Source organism: Lonchura striata, chromosome 7, assembly GCF_050655825.1.
Source record: "Lonchura striata isolate lonStrDom1 chromosome 7, ASM5065582v1, whole genome shotgun sequence".
NCBI classification, from domain to species: Eukaryota; Metazoa; Chordata; class Aves; order Passeriformes; family Estrildidae; genus Lonchura; species Lonchura striata.
Genome location: NC_140709.1, coordinates 15,467,587 through 15,490,478, shown reverse-complemented (window position 1 = coordinate 15,490,478; position 22,892 = coordinate 15,467,587). Strand labels below are relative to the sequence as shown.

The 22,892-nt window shown below is 56.6% G+C and overlaps 1 protein-coding gene across 24 annotated transcripts in view; it reads left to right on the top strand.

Moving 5' to 3' along the window:
* TNS1 (tensin 1) overlaps positions 1-22,892 on the top strand; it is a 65,665-nt gene that overhangs the window by 33,593 nt on the left and 9,180 nt on the right. For 13 of the 24 annotated variants that reach the window (XM_085584241.1, XM_085584237.1, XM_085584248.1 and 10 more), the window contains 8 exons: positions 5,418-7,118; positions 9,507-9,587; positions 13,308-13,486; positions 13,692-13,830; positions 16,151-16,243; positions 17,168-17,203; positions 20,314-20,524; positions 21,347-22,215. In XM_085584241.1, the coding sequence (XP_085440367.1) occupies positions 5,418-7,118; positions 9,507-9,587; positions 13,308-13,486; positions 13,692-13,830; positions 16,151-16,243; positions 17,168-17,203; positions 20,314-20,524; positions 21,347-22,215 (3,309 nt within the window). The remainder of the gene's footprint in view (positions 1-5,417; positions 7,119-9,506; positions 9,588-13,307; positions 13,487-13,691; positions 13,831-16,150; positions 16,244-17,167; positions 17,204-20,313; positions 20,525-21,346; positions 22,216-22,892) is intronic. The other 11 variants (XM_085584250.1, XM_085584249.1, XM_077784963.2 and 8 more) reach the window with 7 other exon arrangements.

Below are 22,892 nucleotides of genomic sequence, written 5' to 3'. Positions count from 1 at the left end.
GAGCCCCACAGATGGGGCTGGATGCTGATCTGGAGCATTTCCATGAAGGAGAAAGCCCCGCAATGGGGTTGCTGTCATCTGTTTGTCCCCCAAGAGGGCCACCATCTCATGGGGTACACCTTTTCTAGTGGGGTCAAATCCTGTCCCACTTATCAGGAGGGGCTGAGGCTGCCCAGGAGGGCAGGCCAGGCTGTGCAGAGGTGGAGAGCCAAATGGTCCAGGCCAGAGCTGTTAAATCCATTGCTGGAGCTGCTGGCAGGCTGCTGCTCTCCCCCAGTGGCTGGATTGGTCCCTAGGCCAGGCTCAGTGGGAAGGGGGGCCACTGGCTCTCCTCTAGCCTTCACCAGCTGACTAAAGCTGAAGGAATTCACTTCCCCTTCCTTATTCTGCCCCTCTCTGCTGCTCTCTGCTCCATCTGCTGCAAGGTAAGGGTGTGTTGAGGTGGGCATTTTGGAGGGCAGTAGGGATCTGCATGGGCTGGATGGGAATTCACAGGGAGTGTCCCCCTTGCTTCTGATTATTCCCCATGGGTGAAATGTTGGAGTGTCTATGGGCTTGACTAGCCATTTCAGCTGGAGTGTGGCTATTCCCAGGGCAGGATCTGTCCTCTGACATGGTATTTGGGGTTGCCATGTAGGGTGGGGGATGGGGTTTGCTCCCACTGGGACCGGGAGCCAGGCATGGCTGGGATGCAGGGAAGGAGAGACCAGCTGGTAGAAACTCAGCCCCATCTCTTCTCCATTTAAACTGTCCTTGAAGTCAAAACTTGTAGCAGTTTTGTGCTCAGGGCTGGGGTTGTCCCACGGCAGGAGCGGGGATCTCTGTCTCTGTCCTCCTGCAGCCGAGACAGCCGGGACAAAAAATGAGCAAACTTAGGAGGTTTTGGAAGGATGCTGCTTGCCGTGTGGTGTCATCTGGGAGCAAACAGGGCTGTGAGTCAGGGGGCCGGCTGGAAACAGTGCTCTCATCCCCTGCCGTCATCCATGGGGGTGTGGGAAGCACGCGGTTTAGGGGATTAGAGTGGAGGGAGCCTCACGTTTTGCTGAGTGTATTGGATCAATTGAAGAGTGGAGTCCTGAGCACGGGTTCAGGCAGGGGCCTGGATGTGGGGTGGGCTTGCTGTCATCTGGATGAGCAAATTGTGAGCACCATTCCAGCATGGATTTTGCTTGGGGTGGAGCAGTTTGGTCTCAGAAAGCTCTGGAGTGGATAGGATCATGCCATACCTCCTGTCACAGAGCAGGACAGTGTGTACATCTCGAAAACAGGGCTGGAATGTCTGTGCTATGCTTGTGGTGCTGGCAGGGCAGGCAGGAGGATTGTGAAAGTGGGTCGGCAGGGTCGGTGGCTTGTCCATGGCTGGTTTCCACCCCTCTTTAGCTGTGTAGTTATTTCAGATGGAGAAACTCAAGTCTCCAGCAAGACATTTGAATTTGCAGACCCGTCTGGGTTTTAGCATCATGTGTGGTTTGGAAGGACATCGCCACCCTGAATGTGTCGCTGCTCTTTGGGGACAGGTGTGACGCATGCACAGGAGCTGGGCAGGGCTGGGTGTCTCAAATGAGGGGGTCACCCAGCGGGGTGATGCTCAGTGGACGGTGCAAGGTGGGCAGGCTGTCCAGCTGTCCGGCTGCCTGTCCTGCCTAGGAAACAGTTAACGCGGCGGAGCCCTGCCTGTGGAGGAAGTAGTTAATATTCATAGCTGGAAGCTGTCTGTCTGGCTGTCCTCCCTCCATGGCTCCCACCCTCTCCGCACCTCACTGAGGTTAACTCGGGCTGAGGCTGGAGCTTGGGCGGCCCCGCCGCCCTCCCCGCGCCGCTCCCCTTCCCCTCCCGCTCCTCCCTGTGGTCCCTGTGTGGTCTGGGGCGGAGGGGAGCACAGCCGCACCTCCTCGCTCCATCCCATCTCCGGCCTCTCCCACCTTCGGCTCCTCCATCCTCTCCCGCAGCTCCCCGTGTCCCGGGGTTCCCGTATCCCGCCCCCTCCGGCGCCCCGCCGCCGTCCGGGTGCCCCTCTCGCGGCCCCGCGGGACACGGCGCTGCGGAGGGAATCGCTCCCTCCGCGAGAGGAAAGCAAAGCCAAAGGGACAAACGCCAGCCCCAGCCAGCTCCAGGCCGTCGGCTCCTGTCCTGGACGGACACACGGGGCTGGCTGTGGACGCCGTTGGAGCTGCCACCACACCGGGTGCCCCTGGAAGGCTCTGGTGCTGGGAGGGGTGAAGGAAAGGGATTTTGCTGCCTGCTCCTTCCCTTTGCCTCGGATCTTTGAATCCCCGTCCCTTTTGGTAAGTCCTGACTTTGCTTCTCTTTGGTCTGGGGGCTGGGAGGTGAATTCATGGTTGTGGTGAGCCACGGCTTGGACACGAGTTGCTCCGTGCCATCATATCTAGTTACAGGATAAAACCAGAGATAAGGAGGCTAAACTCTTCCCTGTGAGATTCTGCTCACACCTTCCGTTCTGTAAAAGGTCCCGGGACCCCAGGTTCTTCCCTGCAGGCTGATGCTCCACAAATGCACTGGGCCAGGGCTCTGAGTTGGGAGTGGAGGCAACAGGTGGGATGCTGCTGGGGGCACGACAGGGGGAGACATGGTGATACCTCAGCCTTGTCTTCTGCACCGGTGCAGAGCTGTGGACAGGATTTGGGATTCTGGGGATGTGAGCTCACTCTCTCGGTACTGTCACACTTGTCCTGGACCAGTTTTTTTGCTCGGTGTAGCCACAGAGTGCTGGAGAGAGAGGACAGAGCATTTCTCCCCTAGGGCAGCGAGCCTGGCAGCAGGGCTGGGACCAGGCTGGGCTCAGCGCTTCCCGCAGCTGCCTCCGTACAGCTGGAGCAGATAGAGCCATGGCAGAGCTGCGTCCGGGGCTGAGCCCAGGGCAAACCCAGCCCACGATGGGATGGCACAGTCTGCCAGGCAGGAGCTACTCCGACCTTCAGGGATGAAATCTGACCTTGCTGGGAGCTGCAGACTCTTTGTAAATTCGTTGCTGAGAGCCTGCTGCTTTGAGGGTGGCTGGTTTGGCTAAGCTGTTCTGTTCCATTATCCCTTAGTTTTTATTCTATTTTTTATTTTATTTTGTTTTGCTTTATATTCAGCTTCTCAAGTGACAAACAGTAGACAGTATGAGAGATAGTGTGGCCCAGGGATAGTGGAGGAAGCTTTGGAGTGGCAGCGCATAGCAGGATTTGTCTCGTGGCTTCAGAGCCCAGGAGGTACATGGGGTTGAGGACAGGATGAACAATCAGGTGTGGGGCAGAGCAACTGTAGGACAAGGGCTTGGCTGATGGCTGAGCTGTCACAGGCTATTCCTTGCTTACTGCTCTGGTACTGCTCTCAAGGGGGTGGCCACCAGCCCCTCTATGTCCCCTCCTCGCCAGAGGTTCTGGGGAAGGTGGGATGTTGCAGTTGGGGCTTTCTGTCTCTGCCATGAACTGCATTGTGCCCCATCCTCACCTCTCTTGGAGACTTTTCTGTCAGCTGTGGGGCAGTACCCAGCCCAAAGAGTAATTAAAACTTTTCCTGTCTATTTTCTCCCTTGGCAGCATGTGGTTACATTTATATTTATTTATTCCCTTTTCCTTTCTATTCGTCTGCTGTTGTTCTCCCAGCCCCCATCCTGGCTTTTGCCCTATTTCTTGAGACCAGCCAGCACCCATCACAGCCTTCAGAAAGGAGGGCTGTGCCTTTCCCCCGTCTCCAAGCAGTGTCTCAGCCTGTCCAGCATTGACACTGGCCCTGGATATGCTGCTTTTTTCTTTTTCCCTTCATGGAAAGGGTTTCCCTCCCTCTCTTCCCCTTTTCCCCAGTATGGGAGGTGTTGTGGAGACAAATGCTACTGGCTTCTGGCTTTACTGTCTGGATGAAGAAGCTCTCAGTCTCTGGGAGAAATTTTCACTCTTTCCCATACCAAGTGCCCAGAGAGAATCTTGCTGCATGGTCCTGAGACATCTTCAAGCCAATGGGAGGCTTTGGGGCTCAACTGCCTCCTTGGGATACTGCCAGTGAGGATTCAGGAGTGGAAAATTAGCAACAAGGAGAGAGGGCCCTGACTTTGTAATGCTTGGGCTCAGTGTTATCACCCTCCTCTGCTTTGTGGTGAGGGGGATTGTTGGCGAGGGAGCTGCCGGGGTGCGGGTGCGGCGGCGTGGGACTGGTTAAGCTGTCCCGGCTCGGAAGTGTTTTGCTTGCAGATAGGACCGCTCTGATTTCACACTATCGTGTTAGGGCCATCTTCCGTCCCTGAGTCAGCTGCCTGGCTCCCTGCCAAGGAAGAGTCATTTTTTCCTCCAAAAGAAAGTGTTTAACACTGCTCACAGGACCTTCCAGGAAACCTCGTCAGGGAGCTGGAAAAAAAAGAGTCTGCAGCCTGGTCTGTGCTGCTTTGGCAGGGGGGGATGTAGCTTGGGAACTATTCCCATTGCTGTCAGTGGCCAAGGTCCCTCTGTATCCCCAAAATCTTTCTGCCCCACTTGGGGCACTTGGAAAGGTTTAAAGGGTGCAGCTGGTTGTGGTGTTGGTGCTGACGGACTGGGGGGCTCAAAACTGGAGTGCAGGATTACTGGTGATGATGCTGCCATGCCCTGACTGCTCCCCAGCCTTTTGGGTCTTTGGAGCAGAGCCAGCTGCCCACACTGGACTTGAATCACGGTGCCAGGACCTTCCTGTGGAGGAGATGCTACATGTTCAAGGCTGGGCAGTGGCACTGTTGGTGCGGAAGCTCTAGGGCAGGTTGACCTGGCCTGAGAGAGGGAAGGGAAAGAACAGAAGGGGTGGGAGCCTGTCTGTAGTCAGGCAAGAAAAAGTCAAGGATGCCTGTCTGGCTGGATCCATGCATCATCTGGGAGGAGGGTGGGCAGGGAAAGGGAAGGTGGGTCTGTGGTTCATCTGTCCTTCACCTGTGGGCTGAGTACATCCATCCTGCTGGAGACACAAAGAGCTACGAGGCCACATACTGACTGCCTCCACCCGTCCTCCTACGGCCTGGGGTGCATCTCCTCCACCCTCCCTCTTTGCCTCCCCGGTGCCACATGGCCCTTTGAAGCTGGATGAGCCCTGCGGAGCAGCGATCGCTGACTGTGTGGGTAGCCCTGGCCCTTGCCAGCCATGGAGGAGAATTGTCAGGAACGATGCCTGGAAATAGTGCATGGGATATTTGGTGGATCCCAGTGGAGCAGGCAGTGTTTGCGTGCGAATCGGGGGGCTGTGGGGGCATGGGGTTGGGGAGGACCTGGCTGCGATGTCTCTGCATGGTGGCGCCGGTGGGAGTGTGGAGGGTGCCGAAGAGACATCCATGCTGGTCATTAAGTGTTCTGGCACACGGAAGAAATCGAAATCACCGGCTAATGGGACCCATTAGCTCTGTGCAGAGCGCCAGCAATTGATCTGGGGTCTCGTGTTCATTTCTCCCCTTGCAGAGGTTGGGCACACACAAGGGCCCCTGGATGGGAGCCTCTACGCTAAAGTGAAGAAGAAAGACTCCCTCCACGGCAGCACCGGTGCCGTCAACGCTGCCCGACTCCCGCTCTCGGCAGCACCCAACCACGTCGAGCACACCCTGTCAGTGAGCAGCGACTCAGGCAACTCCACCGCCTCCACCAAGACCGACCGGACTGATGAGCCGGGGGTGACCGGGGCACCCAGTGGCCAGGCGGTGCTGAGTCCTGAGGAGAAGCAGGAGCTGGATCGTCTCCTTGTCGGCTTTGGCTTGGAGAGTGCGGCGCCCATGCACAACCACGTGCCCGGCCCTGTGCCGGCACGCCTGCCCACCATGCCGGGCCGCCACGTGGTGCCGGCTCAGGTGCACGTCAATGGGAATGCCGCGGCGCTGGTGGCCGAGCGGGAGACGGATATCTTGGATGATGAGCTGCCCAACCAAGATGGGCATAGTGTGGGCAGCCTGGGCACGCTCTCCTCCTTGGATGGCACCACCACTGCCAGTGAGACTGGCTACCAGGAGGCACCCCGGGTGGGCAGTCTGTCCTCCCTGCCCAATGGCCCCTCGAGCTGCAATGGGGCAGAGAAGCTGCTGAAGGAGGGGCTGTACGATGGTGAGCCGCTCTCCAATGGTGGCTACCCCTACAACAACCAGAACACCCTGATGGGCCACCACCTCCGTGACACACTGCCTTCCTTGCGGCCCTCGGCATCCACTCAGGAGCACCTGGCTGGATACCCACAGCGCCTACCGGGCTCCCATGCCCCGGGGTGGCTCCAGCCTCAGCCACTGCCCAGCTCCCAGCCCTACCTGTATGCCTACGACCACCCCGGAACTTACCGCTCCCGGTCCTTCCCGGCAGTGGACACTGCCAAGTACGACGTGAACCCGGCGCTGCCCCAGGCCCCGGCTCGCAGCACCAGCAGCCGGGAGGCTGTGCAGAGGGGCTTGAATTCCTGGCAACAGCAAGGAGGAAGCCGGCCACCTTCCCGGCTGCAGGAGGGTGGCATGGAGAGCCACAGCCCCAGCATCTCTAGCTGCAGCCCCCAGCCCAGCCCGCTGCAGACGGTGCCCCCACACAGCCACAGCATGCCTGAATTCCCCCGGGCGCCCTCTCGCCGGGAGATTGAGCAGTCCATTGAAGCACTGGATGTCCTCATGCTGGACCTCGCACCTGCCGTCCACAAGTCGCAGAGTGTTCCTGCCACCTCCCGTCAGGACAAGCCAGCCGGACCCCTGCCCTCCTCCCTTTCGACCCAGCCCATTGCTGGTCTCTACGCCCGACCAACTCCACAGGTGGCCCAGCCAAGGTCCTTTGGCACGTCTGTGAGCCCCGTGGTCTCTGAGCCCGGGGGCAAAGCCTATTCTCCTGGAGAGCTGGACTATGGGGTGCATGATTATCGGGAAACCTATTCACCCTACAGCTACCAGCTGGCACCGCTGCCAGAGCCCAGGAGCTACAGCCATGCCCCGGCCGGAGCACAGATGGGCAGTGTCCCACACAGCACCTCGTGCTACAGCCCTGTGGGGTCTCAGCAGCAACTCACCTCCTCCCCACCTTCTCCCACTGTCCCAGCACAAAACCAGATGCCCCTGAAGGGACCAGAGAGCTATGAAGACCTGTCGAGGTCGGCAGAAGAGCCCTTGAATCTGGAGGGCCTGGTGGCACACAGGGTGGCAGGTAGGATCCTTTGGTTCCTTTGGGGGATGGGGAGGATTGCATGTCCCGAGGTGCTGGAGCACGCGAGGGTGGCATGCATGGTAGAGCTGGGGATAAGTGATGTGGAGACTCCTTGTCCATGTTGGATCTGGGCTTGGGACTGAGCCACCTGCCATGGAGACATACAGGGCAGGGGAGAAGCCTATGCTCCTCTTCTTTGCTGAGATCCTCCTTTGCAGCTTGCTGTCTGCAGCAGCATTGCCCAGAGGTGGGAAGGGGTGGCTGAGGGTGTCAAATCCCCCCCATCCCATTAGGGTAACAGGGCTGGTCTGTCCCTGGTGGCAGGGCCAGTCACTGGATCTCAGGGGAATATCTTTCTTTTGGGAAGAATATGGAGAGACTGGGAAAATGTTTTCATCTCTGGCTGAGGTTGTCCTGCCTGGACTCCACTTGGACATGGTGCCTAGAGCGTGATCTGGTGCAAAGTCCCAGCTGAGAACTTAACTTGCCTTGTGTTTGATGTTGCTGCGCTCATTCCTGATTTCAGTCTCTGCTTTCCCCCCTGGATTGCTGGGTTTACTGCTCAGACCTCCTCCTTGGGCAGTTGGGTGCTGCTGGAGTGTAGGCTTTTGGGAACTAGGCTTTTGTCTGTCAGCTGTAATTCTGCCCAGCTTGGCCCAGGTTGGTTTGACTCTGGACCTAGCCGTGGGGTAGTGGTCAGGGGCTGGGAAGACATTTCCCAGCCCTCCCAGAGAGGTTTGGTTCTTGGCTGGGTGCGCTGCCGAGTGTTGGTGCTGCGGCTGGATGAAGGCTTTAGCTCTGTGCTGTGGAGGGCTAGCTGCATCCACCAAGCCCCTGCCCTCCTGCAGCTCTAGCTTAGGGGCTTTGGGGCCACAAGAGTGTCCCAGCCACCTGGAAAGAAGGTGCCATGGTGCTGTGGCAGCTTGGTGCCCTCCCGTCCCACTGCTTTGGCTGCAGTTGTTCAATTGTGGAGTGACATTTGGGAAGGGTCTGGGGCTGTGGGCCAGCTTGTGATGCTGGGGCTTGGCAGCTCTGTCCCTTCCAACTCTGTGCTCAGTCCAGAAACTCGCCCGGCATTAGAGGGAGGGGGAAAAGGCTAGGCTGGAAAAATCCAACGGCATCAGCCTCCCAGGAGTGGGGACTGAGTCACAGGGTGGGGGGCAGGAGGGGTGCAAGTGGCAGGAATGGGATTGAGGAGGGTCAAAGAGTTGTTGGAGGAAGCTTGCATCCATCTGCATCTGACCTCTGTGATCCAGATCAGATTCACAAAGGGTCATGAGGCTTTTGCAAAGAATTTAAACAAACCTAAGGACACATGGATGCCCAAACCATGCTGTATGTCTGAATTGAATATTATAAGCAGCACATGCCTTCCCTCCCCTGCTGCCCCATATGAAGAATTAAAATGGGCTGGAAAAAGAGACAGTTCTAAGGAGAGGAAGAAGAGTATTTGCAGTGTGTGGGAAATGGATTTTTGATGGTGTCTACCAGAAACATCATCCCCCCCAACCTTGAGTCAGGTCCTCAGGGCTGGGGTCAGCGTCATCCCCTTGTAGCTACTGAGTTTCCAGGGAGGAGAGAGAAATATGGGGGATGGTCCCCAGCCTGTGACCACCTGTCTCTGCTGGAGCTGGGCCTTCTGTGCTGAGGTGGGGACAGCGCAGGCGGGTGGCCTGACCTCTGGCAGGAACGAGGTGTCCTGAAGCCAGCGTTGGGAGGGGACAGCCAGCAGGGACCGTGGGGCATGGACATGTTTGTTTACATTCCCTGCTGCTATAAATTGCCTGCGTGTCCTGGCGCAGAGATGAGGAGCATCTCACACCTCCTCCCTTCTTGGTGGGGAATGCTCCCATTCCTTTTTCCCACTGATGATGGGGGGAAGAGCTGACAAAGGGCAGTGCTGACAGGCCCAGTATCTCCCCACAGAGGGGAGGTGGTTTTGTCATTCTTTAAGACCCTCTTATCTCCTAGTAAAGGTATGTGGGGTCACCCCATCTTGTCTCAGCCCTGAGCATTCTGTGTTGAAGGGGATCTGCATGTTGCCATCCCTGAGAGGATGGTGATGGGGCAATTGTGGCATTGCACAAGGCAATATATGACTAGGAGCCACCCTTGGTTTCCCATGTGGGTTTCTGTGGTGCCTGGAGCCAGGCAAGTTGGCTGATGGAAAAGCAGCTCCAAGCAGAGACCAAGCTCCTTCAGACCCCAAATGATCCCAGACTCATCTGTTGGACCCCTAGCTAACATTTTCTCTTCTTTCTCTCTCTCCTCCCGTGTTGTATCTCGTGCCATTTGTCCTGTCTGCCCCTTCCTCTCTCTGTGGGGGACTGTGTCTGTCCTCTGTGACCTCCCACCCTCCTTGCACTCCCTGTCTTGGTATGCTGGCAGAGTACAACGCCAAGCTCAGGGAACTCAACAAGAGCACCAAAGTCCCCCGTCCTCCTCTGAACCAGCAGCGGTCCTTCTCCGGTTCGTTCATTCCACCTCCTTCCTTGTTCTCCAACCTTCCCCATGCATCCTTCTCCTTCCCTCTCTTGCATTCTTCCCCCCTCTCATCCTTCCTTCCTTTTCCCATCTTCTCTCTCCTTCCCCTTCATCCCTCCTTCCCTCTCATTCTTCCTTTCTCCTCTATGCATGCTGAGTGATCTGTGTGTTGCATGGATGTGGGATGGAGGGAGGCTCAGGAGACCATTTCCATGCAGGATTGATCCCTTTTCTCAGCAGAGTGATGGTAAGGGCTCCCATTGAGCTCCTCCAGTGATGGGGGGAGTCCCTGGCCCTGGGTACAGACTCCCCTGCCCATGTTTGGTTTTTTATCTCATCCAAGCCTGGCACTGCTTGCTGGGCCAGTTCTGGAGCCTTGCTACATCCCCTCCAAGCTTTGCCCTGACCATAGCTCACCCCCTTGGGAAGCAAGGCCTGGGGTGCAGCTCCACAGAGCCCAGATATAGCCAGTTGTCAGCCCAGGAGGGTCCTGTTTCAGTTTAGGGATCCCCATGTCTTGGTCTACAGCTGGAGGGTGTGGGCTGCTGAGGCTGGATTTTATGCAGTGTGACTTTTGCTCCTTAAAGGTGAGTCTGCCCTGGGTGATGTGTGCTGGTGACCTGCTTGGTGCTTGTTGTGCACACACTTGTCGCAGGGCAAGGAGAAGGTGGGAGATGGAGTGGGGCTGCGGGGTCACCATCTTTCTGTGTGACCTTTTCTCTCCTCACTGGCACCTTGGGTTTCTCCCCAAAAAGGAGAGGACCAAAGAAGTTTGAACCCTCCGAGTCCTCAGCACAGAGTAAGGTATTTTATCGTTTGGGATAATCAGGCAGGATGTGGGGAGCAGTCTGTGCCAGGATGGGGTGAGTTGGGCCCTGGTGAGGAGCAGCACAGGACAGTGTCTGTTCCCCATGCAGGCAGGGAGTGAGTTTGCATCTCTCTTCCCTGGGTTTTGTGTCCCCATCCAGATCCTGAGGGCCTTGGGATGCTTCTTTGTTCTCTTCTGTCCACTGTGGGGATATCACCTGGCTTTTGTCTGACAGTAGTTATAGAATCTCATGGCCTAAAAGCAGCTGCCTCCTGATTTGGCCTAAAACTTGGCTCCCAAGCTGTAAAATTACCTAGGCTTTGCCATCGCTCCTGTTTCCTCCTTCCCCAGCTGTTGTGCTCCCTGCCTTTCCCTAGCCGTAGAGCTGTGCTGCGTCTGAGGGCAGTGGGTTGGTACTAGGTTATGTACTTAAATGAGCAGCAGGAGGAGTGGCAGTGCCACAGGTGTTGGAGTGAGAGGGTGAGGAGTAGGGTGCAGGCTGCTGCTCCCCCTTTGTGAACAGGAATCTGCCATCCTGCAGCCAGCCACGGCGTTTTTGGGAGTTCAGTGACAGTACCATGGCTAAGGGAGGCTGTATGTCTGCTGAGGGGGCAAAGCAAGCTGGGGAAAAGAGAGTTTGTTTTTCAAGCATAGTTTCCATCCCATAAATCACCCAGGGGGTCGGCGGAGCCATGCTCAGAGCCTGGGTTTCCTCCAGGCTTTGCTCCGGGCGGCCTGTGAAGTTTCCCACTCTCCGCTCCTGAACAATGAGTCCCTTTTTTCCCTTCTCCTCCCTCCCCTCCCTGTGGCCCCGGCCACTTTCCATGTGTGGGGAGTGGAGCAGCCAGAGCTTGCTGAGCTCCTGGGTGTCCCAATGGGCCAGATCCAGCACCCTGTGGTTAGGTGACGTGAAGCCTGGGGATGGAGCAGCAGAAGGAGTCCCATGCTGCAGATGTGTGATGTGCACTGATAGCCAGGCTCCATCCATCTGCCGCGTTTAGCGCTTCCCAAATAAAAAATGCAAAGCAAGGCAGGCGTGCACAGCTCAAGGAGCCAGTCCCTGCCTCTCTGAAGTGCTTGGGCCCTGCAGCTCCTTTTCGAATGGGCCAAGGGATGCTCCTGATGATGTTCCTGCAGTGTTCAGGAGAGCCCATAGTGCACAAAGTGTAAGGGAAAAGAAAAATGAGAGTTTGCTTTTTTCCCCCCAATATCTTGTTTTCCCTGTGCTCCCAACTGCGGGCTTCAGTCTCTTAAATGAAGATCAGGACAAAAGATACGGGCTGGCCCTAAGCAGTGCTGCCCATAGCTGCAAGACAGCTTCGCAGGGACCCTCTCGGTCCCCCTGTTCTCTCCACGGATCTTTTTAATGGCCATCTCCCGTGCCGGTGAGCACCTGCAGAAGGGATCGGGAGTTGTGTTTCAAAGCTGCTCTTAGTGGAATTTTCCAGGCCGCCTCTGCGGCTGGAGCCAGCCCCGTTGGCTCGAGTCCCCCGCCTCGCAGCCTGGCCGCCTCTCCCCCCGAGCCGCGATTTTATTGTTGTTGCCATTCACTGGGCTGATTATTTAGAAATGCGCCCAGGCCACCTCCTTCCCTCCTGCCCTCGCAGCCCTTGCCCCGGGCCGGGAAAGCTCTGGTGTGTGTGCCGAGCAGTGGAGAGGGGAGGTCAGCGGGTGCGAGGCGTGGGTCCCATGCGCAGCCCCCGGGAGTGAGGGGAAGCAGCTGATGGCTGGTTTTCCTCCGCCAGCCCGTGGGAAAGGAGTTGGTGTTTGAAAAGTGCATTTCCTGGAGCGTGATGCTGGCCTTTCTCCCTCTTTTTTTTTTTTTTTTTTTTTTTTCCCTTTTTATCCTTTTTCTCTTTTTTTTCTTCCCTAATGTGCTGAACAAGGGGAGCATGAGTGCCCAATGATTGTGGGAAAAGTAGAGGGGACAGTGCTGTCACCTCTGCTAGTGGGTAGGAGTGTGAGTCCCACGAGGCCCTGAGCTGTGCCCATGGTACTCTTTTGGGTTGCTGTGCACTCAGCACTGTCGTCCATGAGCCCAGATTATCCTCTTAACCAGGTGAGATGGGATAGAAAGTGTGTTTGGGCACTGTCACGTGCTGGGAGAGCTGAACTGCCCTGCCCTGTGCCAACTTTGTGTATTCCTGGGCTTTATCCCAGCCAAGGAGATCTCCACAGCCCAAGAAATCATTTTCTGATGACTTGGTCACTCTGTTCTTCCCCCCAGCCTGTGGACATTTGTGGCTCATACTGCTGCGATCAGGGAAAGATGTTTGGGGGCAGATGGAGGGGAGATGCTGATCTCTCCTTTTAGAGAAGCTTTGCACTGGGGACAGAGCAGCAGTGTTTTTTTAGGGTTCCCTGCACCATTCCTCTGTTGGGTTCTTTCTTCTTGATCCAGTGCTCCCTCTGCCTTGGGGATTCACAAAACCAGCCTTTTTCCACTGCTGTGGTTGAAGCCACATCTGGCTGTGGGTGCAGGGATGCAGGCTGAATACAGCTGTCCTTGTGCTGGATGATTTGGTCATTTCCCACTATGATGCTGTTGGGAGGCCTCATTGCTTCCCTGCTCTGCAGGGCTGGGTTGTCTGGACTAATCTGAGGATGCTCTTGCCCCTTGCACCCACTGATGGAGGTTGTTGTCCCGGAAATCTAATGGTGCTTGGGAGGGCTAGTGCAGCAATTCAGCCACTAGCCACAACCCTGCCTTTCTCTATCACCTGGTCTGGGTCACTGTTGTAGGGTACATCTGCTCCAGCTACCCATGCTGGTCTGGGGTTTGATGCAGGTAAGTGCTGAAGCTGAGACCTTTCAGGTCAGGCCTGAAGCATCTCCTGCTGGTGCCCATCTCAGCTGGCAGCTCCTCACCCCTCTACCACCCTGTACTTGCCCTGCAGGGGCACAGTCCCGGGAGAAGCCTCTGGAGGAGAGCGCTGTTCCTGCCCGCAAGCGGACTCCCAGCGACAGCCACTATGAGAAGAGCTCACCAGAGCCCAGCTCGCCCCGCAGCCCCACCGTCCTCTCACCTGAGGTGGTCAGCACCATCGCAGCCAACCCTGGAGGGAGGCCCAAAGAGGTGTGCTGGAGTAGAGGAGTGCTGGGGCTGGGGAGTGGCTGACTGGGGAGATGTGCTTCCAGGGAGGGGCTTGGTGGTGGTGGTGGTAGTCAGCAGAGAGGAGGTGAAACCCTTCCCTTTGCCCCCTCTGCCCTCTCTTTGGGGTGTCCTAGGGGTTTTTGCCCATCGTAGGGATGGGACTGACTCTTTCTCCTGCTCTCCCCAGCCTCACCTCCACAGCTACAAGGAAGCCTTTGAGGAGATGGAGGGTGCCTCCCCCACCAGCCCACCCTCCAGCGGCGGTGAGATTTCTCCCCCTACCCCAGCCTTCCCTGTGTCACCACAAACCCCTTACTCCAACACCTGTAAGTGCCATGCCTCTGGGAGGCAGAGGGGCTCGGTGGGTGGCTCTGGGCAAGCCAGAAATTTGCCAAGGGTCAGACAGCTCCAGGTTCCAGACACCCACCACCATGTTAACCACTCCTCCTCTCCATCCTCCTTTCTCCTCCACATCCTGCCACTCCATGCTGCTATCAGCATCCCACCTAATTCAGCATCACATGCTAGGCACCCTCATCTTGGCTTTTTCCCACCCTGCACTCACTGGGGTGTTCTTTTGATGGGATCCCAAGGTGGGATGAGGAGAGAGGCATGCTATGACCCCAACCCATCCTGCATCTCCCCATTTTTCCTACTGGCATGGCATGAAGAGAAGCAAAACTGCAGTGGCAGGCAAGTGGGAGGGAGGCAGGAGGGACTGAAGATCAGGAGGCCAGACTCACATCATGCCACTTCTTGCTCGCAGTTTCAGAGGCAGGAAGGCCAGAAGGCTGGGGCGCGTGCTCTTTGCATGCAGCTTGTCTCCGCTCCTCCAGCTCAGCGTCTCTGTTCTGACTTACCTTGTCTCAGTCACGGTGGGTTTGTGTGGACTGGGTTTGTGTGACCAGCTTGAGCAACGAGCCCTGAGGAGCAGCCACGCGTCAGCACAGCACGACTCGGGCCAGAGCAGTGCAATGGAGCAGCCAGGCACCTGGGAAACATGTTAAAAAGATGACAGACCCCCCCCCTCCCCTTTAAAGCACTCCTGTAGGCTGAGGGATGCTCTAGGGTTGGGGATGCTTGGGCTGAGCCAAGCATCTGATGCCATGTCCTGGTTCCACTGAAGCCACCTGCCCCCCACAGCTCAGCCTATAGGGCTTGGAGTTGTTTTCTTCTGTACCGTTGCTCTTCCTTCCCTGCAATCCTCTGATATTTGAGCCTTGTCTCTTGGGATGAGGAGACGAGTGTGGGAGCATTGCAGGGGTGCTTGGCAGCTCGGAAATGGCCCTGTTGTTCCTGGGACTGAGAGCTCGGCCCTGGGGCAGCAGCAGCTCCTTTGGCAGTGGGTCAGTGGCTCTGGGAGATGAGTCACTTGCAGAGGTGACGGGAACAGCCTGGCTGGGGTCGTGGCCCCAAGACAGTGCTGCTTATCCAGCACCAGCCAGAGAAGCCTGGGAAGTTTGAAGTTGCAGCTTTCAGGCTTTGCCAAAGTGACCCTGGGGGATACAGGAGCAATTCCCCTCTGTTGGGAGATGGTGGTCCTGGGAGAATTCATGGCTCTGTGAGGACCCTGCTGTTCATCAGCCAACTGAGATGTGAACTGACATTGTGGCTGGGGTCAGCTAGGCTTGAGGGAATCAGACACCAACTAGGGAAGGTGCTTCTGTCTTAGTTTCCCAGGAACTTGGCTGCTTGGCTGCTCCAGCCCCAGGCTGCAGGGTGGACCTGGCCTCAGAGCAAGGGTCTGGCTTTCCTCTGGACCTCCCACCACTCGCTGCCTCCCAGCCTCACCACAGGCCCTGTGCCTGTGCCACCAGTCAGAGACATTCAGACACTGCTGGAGGCTCATGCCCCTTTGTTCTCTCTTGCTGAAGATGATGCCCTGAAGTTTACCCTAATATGGAAAAATACAGCATAAAGGAGATGGGACAAACCCAATGGGTAGGAGAGGAGGTGCAATCTGCTTGGGGCGGTCTACCCTGCCCTGTGAAACCCCACTGCCATCCATACCATAGCCATACACACATACACAGCTCCTCCAGGTGTGTATGTCTGGGCACAGGGGTGCAGAACTCACATGTGCATTGCCACCCCCCTTGTGTGAACATCCTCATCCACCCATTGAGCTGGTCTGGAGGGCAGGGGTTTTTTGGCAGTCCTTCCGTCCCTTTTGTGGGGGTGATGAGCTGCTCTGGGACAGCTGGATTCCAGCTCAGCCAGATGTGGGGATTGGCAGAAAGGGGTTCAGGTGTGGGAGAGCTGGGTTGGGATGGCTGCTCACATAGGGGAAATTAAAGGGGCTTCATGTCTTTATGGTGGGGTTTTATGGGGATGGTGCTGGGCGATGGGGTCTGGGCTTGTCCTGATGGGAGTTGCCCTCTTTCTCCATCCTGCCAGCTTTGCAGTGGGGCAGGGTGCTTGTTCCCAGGCATCTCCCACTCTGTCCACTCCCAAATGAAGAGAGGGATCAATATCCTTCTGCAAGGTGTTGCTTCATACAAGGGCATCTCGTGTTCTCAGCAGCCCTTCCTTGCAGCCAGTGGGTGGGATGGGCTACGGGGTTCTGAACCCATGGGCAGCTCCAGCCTTTCTGAAGCATCACCTCCCACTCCTCCACTAACATTCTTGTGCCCACTGTGTCAACAGTGCGTTCTCCCCCTGGCCTGGCCAAGACCCCGCTCTCAGCACTGGGGCTGAAACCCCACAACCCGGCTGAGATCCTGCTGCATCCAGTGGGAGGTGAGTGCAGATGTGGGGACTGCAGGCAGATTTTTTTGTGGGGGCATCTATGAGGATACCCTGGAAGGGCCCCCAGTTTGGAGAAGGCACTTCCACTTCTCTTTTGGGGCCAGGTGGCCTTGGGGGGGTCCTTGTTGCCTTTTGCGGAGCCTCTGGGACTGTGTAAGCATGGGGGATGTTGGTGCTGCTCTGGTGGGCTCTGCACAGTAGGGTCTTCAGCAGTGAAGGCTAGTAGATAACCCTGTGGCCCTGTTTCCTGCCCAGCCCCATATTCTTCCCTCTCCCACCCCCTACATTCCTTCTCTTCCCTAGGACAGCTGGAGACAGTTTGCTCTCTGGAAGCTGAGCCTGTCAGCCAGAACAATATCCAGAGCTCTTTCCATCCTGGACAGCAGCCTTTTAAGTGCAAAGGCCCTGCTGTCCTGGGGACGTGTCCTGGAGTAGCCTGCCAAGCCAGACCTTACTGCTCCCCAGTACCCAGGGCCCCTTCCTGAGACAGCTCAGGGCTGAGTGTGACCTCCTCAAACCCATCTGAACCTGGGGGCCGCAGGTTGATTGAGCACATAGTGCAAGACCCTTATCCCTCTGCTCTCAAGGGTGACCTGATGCATTTTTGGTGCTTGCTGGGCTTTTTGGAGCAGCCCTTTGGTTGCTCTCTTTTGCATTTTTCCCTCTTTCCCATCTGAAGCCAGCCTCCTGTGTTCTGGACATCACTTCTGGGATGTTGGCGTGATGTGAGGGTGTCTGAGGCCGGGTTTCAGTTTGGAGGACTTCCAGCGTTGGGAGGTGTGGGGCTCTCCTTTGTGCTCTGTGTGTCCCTGCCTGAGCAAGGCAGAGCTGCTTAACTCTGATTTCTCTTTCTGTCTCGCACCTCCATTCTTCCTCTTCCCACTCCCATCACTCTCCTGCCCCTCCATCTCTCAGAGCTAGAAGGGGAAGTGGGCGGTGACTCTGAAGAAGGTAAGAAACACTTTTCTTTCTCTGTATCTCTCTCATGCAGCTTCACTGTTGGGACTGTCACTGAGAGCAGGCCCAGGTGTCTGTTCCAGCAGCCTTCCCTTGCGCTGTCCCTCGGGGATCTAGGAGCTTGAGTCTTGACTGTGCTGCTCTCTTTAGAGGAGGGGCACAGCATGCCTTGTGTCGTGGTAGGATTTCTCAGTGTCCAAGCGGGACCTGAAGGTCTGTCACTTTGTGTGGCAGTCATCCGTGGGGACTGAGAGCTCTTTGTCAGTGAGTCGCATCCTTACTGGTGGCATGCTGGGGATGCTGGCACGCTACAGCCAGCTTTGGATGAGCCTGGCGGGGATCTGGGAGCAACAGCCCCAGTTTTAGTCTCCTTCCCTCCCCTTTTGGCTTTGCTGTTGCCATTCAGAGCAAAAATAAACCAAAGTGCAGCACAAAAGGTCAGCAGGCGCAGAGGCCACCAGTGTGTTGCCAGCACAGCCGGCTGGGCAGCGGTGCAGCACCAGCAGCTGGTGCACATCTTCTGCCCGTCAGGCAGCTGCCCAAATTCCCCCCACCTCTCCTGTCTCTGGGTTGTGCCACTCTGGGGATGCCAAGGATCGGGCTGAGGTGGGACATCAATTCAAGTGTGGCTGTGCTGACGGCGCAGGCACTGTGGGCTCTGGGATGGCACATCTCGTGTGGGGACAGAGGCTTTGGGAGTGGCTGTGATTCCTTGGGGTGCTGCCTGCTAGGTAACGGTTGTTGGGTGGTTTTGCTTCCTCCTTTAATGAATTTTTGCACACTCAGAGCTGGGATGAGGAACTGTATGTTCAGGATGGGTTTTGGGGAAAGAGTGTCTCTTCTTGGTGGGTGTGGTACTTCCTCTAGCCCTAGCAGCCATCAGCATTTCTCCTTAGAAGTTTCTCAAAATGCACACAACCAAAACCTGAACACTCTGTGATACTGGAGAAAGTGTTTGCTTGAAAAAAAAGTTCCACTTTCAGAACTGATTTTTCAATGATGGCTTTTTGGATACATTAAGGGAAGCAAAGCTGGGATAAAAACAGGCTTTTACCCCGTAAGTTCCCCCAAGCTTTACCATTTCTGTGCAGCTTTAAGCCTCCAAAGATTCAAACATTGCCTCTCCTCTCCTTCCCACTAAACCCTCAGGAACTCAAGCTGTCCTGCATCTCTGTCCCCTTGCATGATGGTTGACCCCAAGCAAGGCTGAATGGCTGCCATGGGCCTCTTGCCCTGCTTCATCCTCTGTAAAATTATATTTTTGGGTATTGAATCTACAATTCTGAGAAGGGACTGCTGTTTTGGCTTACTGCTGGCTTAGGACCCTTTGTACTTAGCCACACATTCCAGGAGCCACACTCTAGGTGGGGCAGTCCCTGTCCCTCCGTGCTTTGCCTAGCAGATCCTGGCTGGAATGGCTGCCCTGTGTATGGGCTTGGAAGATGCTTTGGCAGTGTGGGAGCTCAGGGTGTGGCTGTCAGCTCTGAGGAGGCTTTAAAACAGCCTGACACAGATGCAGTGCTGGGGATTTCTGGCCAGCATGCAGCCCTGCTTGGATTTGGGATTCCCAAACAAATGCCCATCTCCTTGGTGACTCAGAGTTTCTCTATTTTCCCACCCATATTCCCATCTCCAGAGTCCCTTCCAAGAAAACACAAGGAGGCAAGATCAGATTTTTCAACCTAAAAAAATCCTGCCTGAAACTTCCTAACTTTTCTCCTGTCCTGTATTGAATCAATGTACTGGAACCTGTGACCATGGCCACACACCTCACTGTGGCACAGCCCCCATGCCTCCCGCTCCTGCCTTTTTAGAAGGGGCTGGCATTTTCTCAGCCCTATGGTCTTAACCTCTTGCAGGGTGACTCATATGTACTGTCTGACTAATTTTAGTCTGGGCTGGGGAGCTAGGAAGGGGAAAAGTGAGTAGCTGCGAAATTAATTTAATTACCTAAGCTGCGATGGATTTCTTGCAGCTGCCCTGGGTAGTGCCTCATCCCTGTCACTCAGGATGTCCTGCCTTAGGTGCTGGTACCCAGCCTGTGTAGAGGTCTGGTTTTAGCTCAGATCTTTCCTAGGGTTGTTGGCTGGGGACATCATCCCAAGGGAGAGACTCCTTCTCCTCTCTCCACAGACAGATGGGGCACAGAGATGCTGTGGAGGAAGGAGTGGGACCTATGACAGTCTTTTTCCTTGCATGTCTCTGCTCCAGCTCTGAACAGGGAGCTGTGCATTGGTGTTGCTGACTGTGAGTAGGCCAGCTTGCCAGCAGACTGAGCCAGAGCCCAGCTGTTATGACTAATAATAACAATAATAATGTTTGTAATGCTAATTACTACTGCAGGACTGCTTTGGGCATGGCCAGCCTGGAGCCAAGGACCAGCAAGGCTGCCTGGCCCATAGGATTTGATGCCAGTGGATCTTGTGTAGTGCAGGCTGAGGTGTGGCTGTGGGACTTGGGGGAATGGGACTGAAGCTGCAGCTCCTTCCTGTGGTGCAGCTTTTGGAAGGGCCTGTGGGGGCTGTCATAGGGATGGGGTCCAGCCTGGGTGGAATAGGAGGTAGGGGGCAAGGTATGAGCGAGGACTGGGGCTGGTGTCTCCCATGGATAGTTATGGCCAGCCCAGCCCGCTGCTCCTGGCACGGGACAGCTTGGCGGCTCTAAAGGAAAATTGCTTTTCTTGGTCGTGGTCATGGGCTCCGGTTTCAAGCTGGGCTGGGAGTGAAAGTGTTGGATGCTGCAGTGGAAATAGCTGGAGTTGCCCTCTGGTCTGCTGCTGGAGATGGCTGGCAGAGGTGGGCTGCAGAGGGCAGGGACCACGGGGCATTGTCATCAGTCCTGTGTGAGTCAGCACAGCACAGGCTGGGCTCTATTTTTAGGGGCTGTGGATGAACAGGGAGCAGGACGTGTTCTCTGTGGCATCCTGGGTGGGAGGGACTCTGACTCAGACCAGGGTGAAGGGGCTGTGGCAGGCAAAGGGATCATGGCTGGAGGAGGTCAGCACAAGCGCCTTCACTACCGTGAAATGTGGATCCTGGGAAGGGTGTGGCCCCCTTCCCATGCAAACTGTAGGCTCATCTGTTTTCACTTCTCTCTTGCTGCAGAGCCCAGGAGCTATGTTGAGTCAGTGGCCCGCACGGCCACAACGGGCAGAGGAGGGACACTGCCTGCTGCCCAGCCTGCTGCCCAGCCTGCTGCCCAGCCTCCTGCCCAGCCTGGAGGCCCAGAGGTGCCCACCAGGAATGGCACTTTCTCCAGCTCCTTCATCGCCCCCAGCCCTGTCTCCACCAGCAGCCCTATTCACAGCATGGATGGGTAAGGCAGTGGGTGCATGTCCCAGGGACTGATGGGGCTGGGGCTGAACCCTGGCTGGTGCACAGGCTTAGAATGACAGTCACAGAGTCACAGAATCATTAGGGTTGGAAAAGACATCCAAGATCATCACAGAGTCCAACCTTTGACTCAACATCACCAAGCCAACTAAATCAGAGCACTAAGTGAAGTGCCATGTTCAGTTGTTTCTTGAACATCTCCAGGGATGTTGCTTCTTCCCACATGGAAACTGCCTTTGCAAAGACCCGCATCTCTCCATGCAGGGTTTGGGTATCCTGGCCAGCTGTATGCTTTGGTGCCCTAAGAAACAGAAATCCAGGTCACTGCTGGTTGCTTGGTGGTTACTGGACCTTAGACAGCTCTCACTGGGAACCTGGCTCCTGGAGTGGGAGGAGGGATGGGTTGTGCAAACCCCTAACCCTGGCTAAGGCATTAGTCCTCTGTGGTGAGATGGAGCCATTGTCCCTGTCCCCTGTCTACCCTGCCCACGAGGTGTTCTGCATCCACACAGTCTGGCAGGGCAGGATAAATCATGTGTTTGCTGGGAGCAGAACTAGAAAAAGGCTCTGTTCTCCAGAGTCATATTTTGAGATGGAACTGAGATTCATGGTGGAGGTAAAGCTGCCTCTAGTTGCTTCCATGAAGCTGGCTGGACCTATCCCACAGTTGCTTCTGAACAACCAAGTTGCTGACTGGCTCTGTGCCTCAGTTTCCCTGTGTGCCACATGCAGGAAGGTGCCAGTACCAGTCAGCAGCAGGAATGAGTGGTGGAGCTGAATTCTATCTTTCTTCGTCTCTCCCTAGGGCCTCCCTCCGCAGCTACCCATCAGAAGGCAGCCCCCATGGCACGGTTACACCTCCCCACGTCTCAGCTGAGCCCTTGTACCGGTCGCCTGTTGGCTCACAGATGCCCTCAGTTCACAGCAGCTACCAAAACTCGTCTCCATCTTCATTTGCAATGGTCCAAGGAGGGGTCCCGGGCTCGGCATACAGCAGCCCTGACTACCCTGATGGCCGAGCTGGCCTCCAGCCAGAACCCCAAGCTCGGCCACAGCCACAGGTCAATGTGGTGGGGGTTCACACCCTGCCGGGGAGCCCCCGCAGCCTGCACCGGACAGTGGCTACGAATACACCGCCCAGCCCTGGCTTCGGGCGAAGAGCCATCAACCCCAGCATGAGTGGCGCTCCTGGCAGCCCCGGGCTGGGCAGGCATGCTGTGGTGGCCCATGGCAACCTGGTGGCCCCACCAGGGAGCCCCAGCCTGTCCAGGCACCAAACAGCGGCAGCCACCTCCCCTGGCAGCCCCCTGTATGGCTACTCCAGCCCAGAGGAAAGGCACCTGACACTGTCTCGGCAGAGCAGCTCCTCTGGCTACCAGCCTCCCTCCACGCCGTCCTTCCCGGTCTCCCCAGCGTACTATCCTGGCACGAGCACGCCGCATTCCTCCTCCCCAGACTCGGCTGCCTACCGCCAGGGCAGCCCCACGTCGCAGCCTGCTCTGCCTGAGAAGCGGCGGATGTCAGCTGGGGACCGCTCCAACAGCCTCCCCAACTATGCCACTGTCAACGGCAAGATGTCCTCGCCCCTCTCCAGCGGCATGTCCAGCCCCAGCGGTGGGAGCGCCGTCGCCTTCTCCCACACTCTGCCGGACTTCTCCAAGTTCTCCATGCCAGGTAAGGGATGCTCTTGGAGGTCCCCGTGTCCCCCTGCCCTACTCAGGGCTCTCCCCTCCTCCTCCTTGCTGGCCATCAGGAAAGGGATTGCAGCCATGTCCTGATTTACCCCTCCTGTCCATCCGCAAACCAAAGGCACCGCTGGGGCTGGGGCCATTTCCTGCGCTTTCTGACAAATCCAAACAGGAAAAACACCGACTAGCATCTCTGGCACAAACAGCTTCCAGAGATGTGTATGAGGAGATCAAAGCTCCTGGAGGCGATTTTTCTCTGCCGTGGGGACGGACTGGCCTCTTGGCCCCATTCCCAGAGGGCTTTACCCCACTGGGATCCTGCTGCGGCGCTGCCTCCTCATTTCAAATGGTGCCGTGCCCTGGGTGCCATCCTGCCGGGTACACTTCTGCCAGCTCTGGTTACAGACACCTTGGTGACGTCAAGATTGGGCTGATAGGACCAGGGAAATAAAGCTGTGGGGCAGCAGTGGCTCTGGCTGCTGGGCCTGTTTCTCTGCTGAGCAGGCATCCCTTTGTGGGCACTCTGGCACTCGTCCTTGCCCTGTGACTCCTGTGGCCTGGGACCTTTCCCAGCAGGGAAGCACGAGCAATTAAACCCCTTAACAATTAACAAGCAGCTTGGAGAGGGGAGTGAGCCCCCTGCCTCTCTGAAGGTGACCAGAT